This window comes from Mus caroli, chromosome 7 (assembly GCF_900094665.2).
Source record: "Mus caroli chromosome 7, CAROLI_EIJ_v1.1, whole genome shotgun sequence".
NCBI lineage: Eukaryota > Metazoa > Chordata > Mammalia > Rodentia > Muridae > Mus > Mus caroli.
In genome coordinates this window covers 105,479,373-105,481,880 of record NC_034576.1, presented here as the reverse complement: position 1 = coordinate 105,481,880, position 2,508 = coordinate 105,479,373, and the positions used below count along the sequence as shown (strand labels likewise).

Here is a 2,508-nt window from a genome sequence, read left to right as displayed (position 1 = left end):
ATTTTCTCTGTTTTGCTTGCTTTTTTGTTTGTTTGTTTGTTTCCCTGTTTGTTTTCTAAAGAGATAAAAAAAGAAGGCATGGTGTTGATTGAGTGGGGAGATGGGAGGATCTGGGAGGAGTTGAGGGGGAAGAAACCATGATCAAAATATATTATACATAAATATATTTTCAAACAAAGAAAAAATTACCTTACCTGTTTCTCTGTCCGACATGGTTGCTCTGAGTATGAAGTGACATAATACATATGAATGTGCTAAGCTATGTTATATATTCAAATACTAAAGATTCTAAGCATGAATTAATTTATTTCAAAAATTTCTTTATATAAAAGGCCTTTCTCTGAGTGTTTAATAAGAGGCAAGGAAAAGTATCCTTCCTGTTTACTTTTCAACTACTCGAGTTCACGGCCATGAGAAATTCTCTTCTCACTTCTGACAATGAACAAGGAAATATCCCTTCTTGTGACGTTAGGTATTGACTCTATATGGCCCATTATCTAAGTCCCTAAAGTAGCAGGATGAACCTAGTAGTAACATATAATTATAGGATGTAACTTAGCTCTGGGGTAAATAACTATCAAAAGAGCATATGAATGCTATGATCTTCACTGTGCACCTAAAGCAACTAGATACAAGAACTGTCACAGTTGTTTTTTATTATTTCCATTCCCTTTGAATTTTTGCCCTAAAATGCCTACTATCTATTGTGCTGAATGAAATAATTCCTGTGTCCATCAAGAGTATGATTTCTACCTTCCAGTCTAAATGGTGAGAGGTATACTAATTAACAACCTACACTTTGCCTTAAGAAAGACCGAAAACAAGTACAAAAATGTATATTAGAACATTTCTACATTTATGTCTTCATTCATAAATAAAATGCTGACTACTGAATAAATGTGACTTTGTCTTGGGTAAAGATCATCACCCCACTAACAAATACAAATTATCTTTGATGTCTCAAAATAACCCTAAATGACCTGACCTTCTGGTCCTCTTGCCTGCAATTGAGCAGTACTGCAAGTGCAGAGATCTGCCTCCACACTCAGTTAATGCAGTACTAGGGGTATAAACTATACATAATAGTCAAAATCAATAGTTATTTTTCATAGGTGATATACACTAAAATCTTCTCTGAAGATAGGAAATATAAATGTTTGACTAAAAATGTTAGATTCCTTATGGCAACATCACCTGTTCAATAAGAGAGAATCAGAGATATTTGTACACTTAATAATTGACAAGGATACTTGTCCTGGTATATTTAGGTGATAACAATTGGTGATTTGGAATGATAATTTATATTTTATTTCCACTTATGAATAGAAGTAATGCTGTTTCTGTCAATAAAGAAGAGAGTTGGATAGCAATATCATAGAAATCTTTCATTAAGGAGGAAAGACACTACTATAATGACATTTTAGAGAACACTGAACTGATATTTTGAAAATCTGCAGTTTATATTAGTCTCTTTTGGCTCATACATTCTTTCTTGCAACTAAATTTATCATTTTGACAACTGTCAATGTTAAAATGGTACAATGTCTCTCAGCATTGTAACCTCCTTAAAGGTTACCTTCCTCTTCCATAGAGTGCCAAAGGCAGAAGACATATAAAACAACCATCTAGCTCTTTGTCATACTAGAATGGAGAACTTTCAGCACAGCCTTCCGTATCTGCTTGGTCTTCACGCTGTAGATGATGGGGTTCATGACAGGAGGGATCAGCAGGTAGGCATTGGCAATCAGAGTATGGACATATGGTGGAGCTCGTTTCCCAAATCTGTGGACAAAGGACAGACTAATCAGTGGAATATAGAACACAGCCACAGCCCCAATATGAGAGATACACGTGCTGAAGGCTTTCTTCCTCTCTTCTGGGGAAGCAATGCTGAGGACAGTTCTGATGATCAGGACATAGGAGAGGATGATAAAGACAGAGTCAACTCCAGCAGTAGAGATCAGGACAGTGAGCCCAACTGCACTGTTGATCCTGGTGTCTGTGCATGAGAGCTTCATGATATCGGGGTGGAAACAGTAGGAGTGGTGGAGCACATGGCTGCTGCAGAAGGACAATCTTTTCAGGAGCACTGCAAGGGGAGTCTGGATTAGGGTTCCCCGAGTGATGATTGCTACTCCAATTACTACTATTTTAACATCAGTTAAAACTGAAGCATATCTAAGAGGGTTGGAGATGGCCACATAACGATCAAAAGCCATAGCCAACAGCACTGAGGATTCCATGACAGTGAAGAGCTGAATGAAGAACATCTGTGACAAGCAGGCATTGAAGCTGATCTCCCTGGCATTGAACCAAAATATTCCCAGCATGGTGGCCAGAGTGGAGATGGAGAGCCCGAGGTCAGTGGTGGACAGCATGGAGAGGAAGTAATACATGGGCTCGTGGAGGCTGGGCTGGGTGATAATGACAAAGAGAATCAGGCTGTTCCCTGACAGGGCAGTTGCATAGAGAAAGCAGAAGGGAATGGAGATCCAGGTGTGGAAGTCT

The 2,508-nt window shown here is 38.5% G+C and overlaps 1 protein-coding gene across 1 annotated transcript in view; it reads right to left on the bottom strand.

Annotated features, from left to right (window-relative positions):
- Window positions 1–1,625: 1,625 nt before the first annotated feature.
- The window catches only part of LOC110297999 (olfactory receptor 51F2-like), a 2,498-nt gene continuing 1,615 nt past the window's right edge, over window positions 1,626–2,508 (bottom strand). Inside the window, exon 2 of the mRNA XM_021167058.1 lies at window positions 1,626–2,506. Coding sequence (XP_021022717.1) covers window positions 1,626–2,506 — 881 coding nt within the window. The remainder of the gene's footprint in view (window positions 2,507–2,508) is intronic.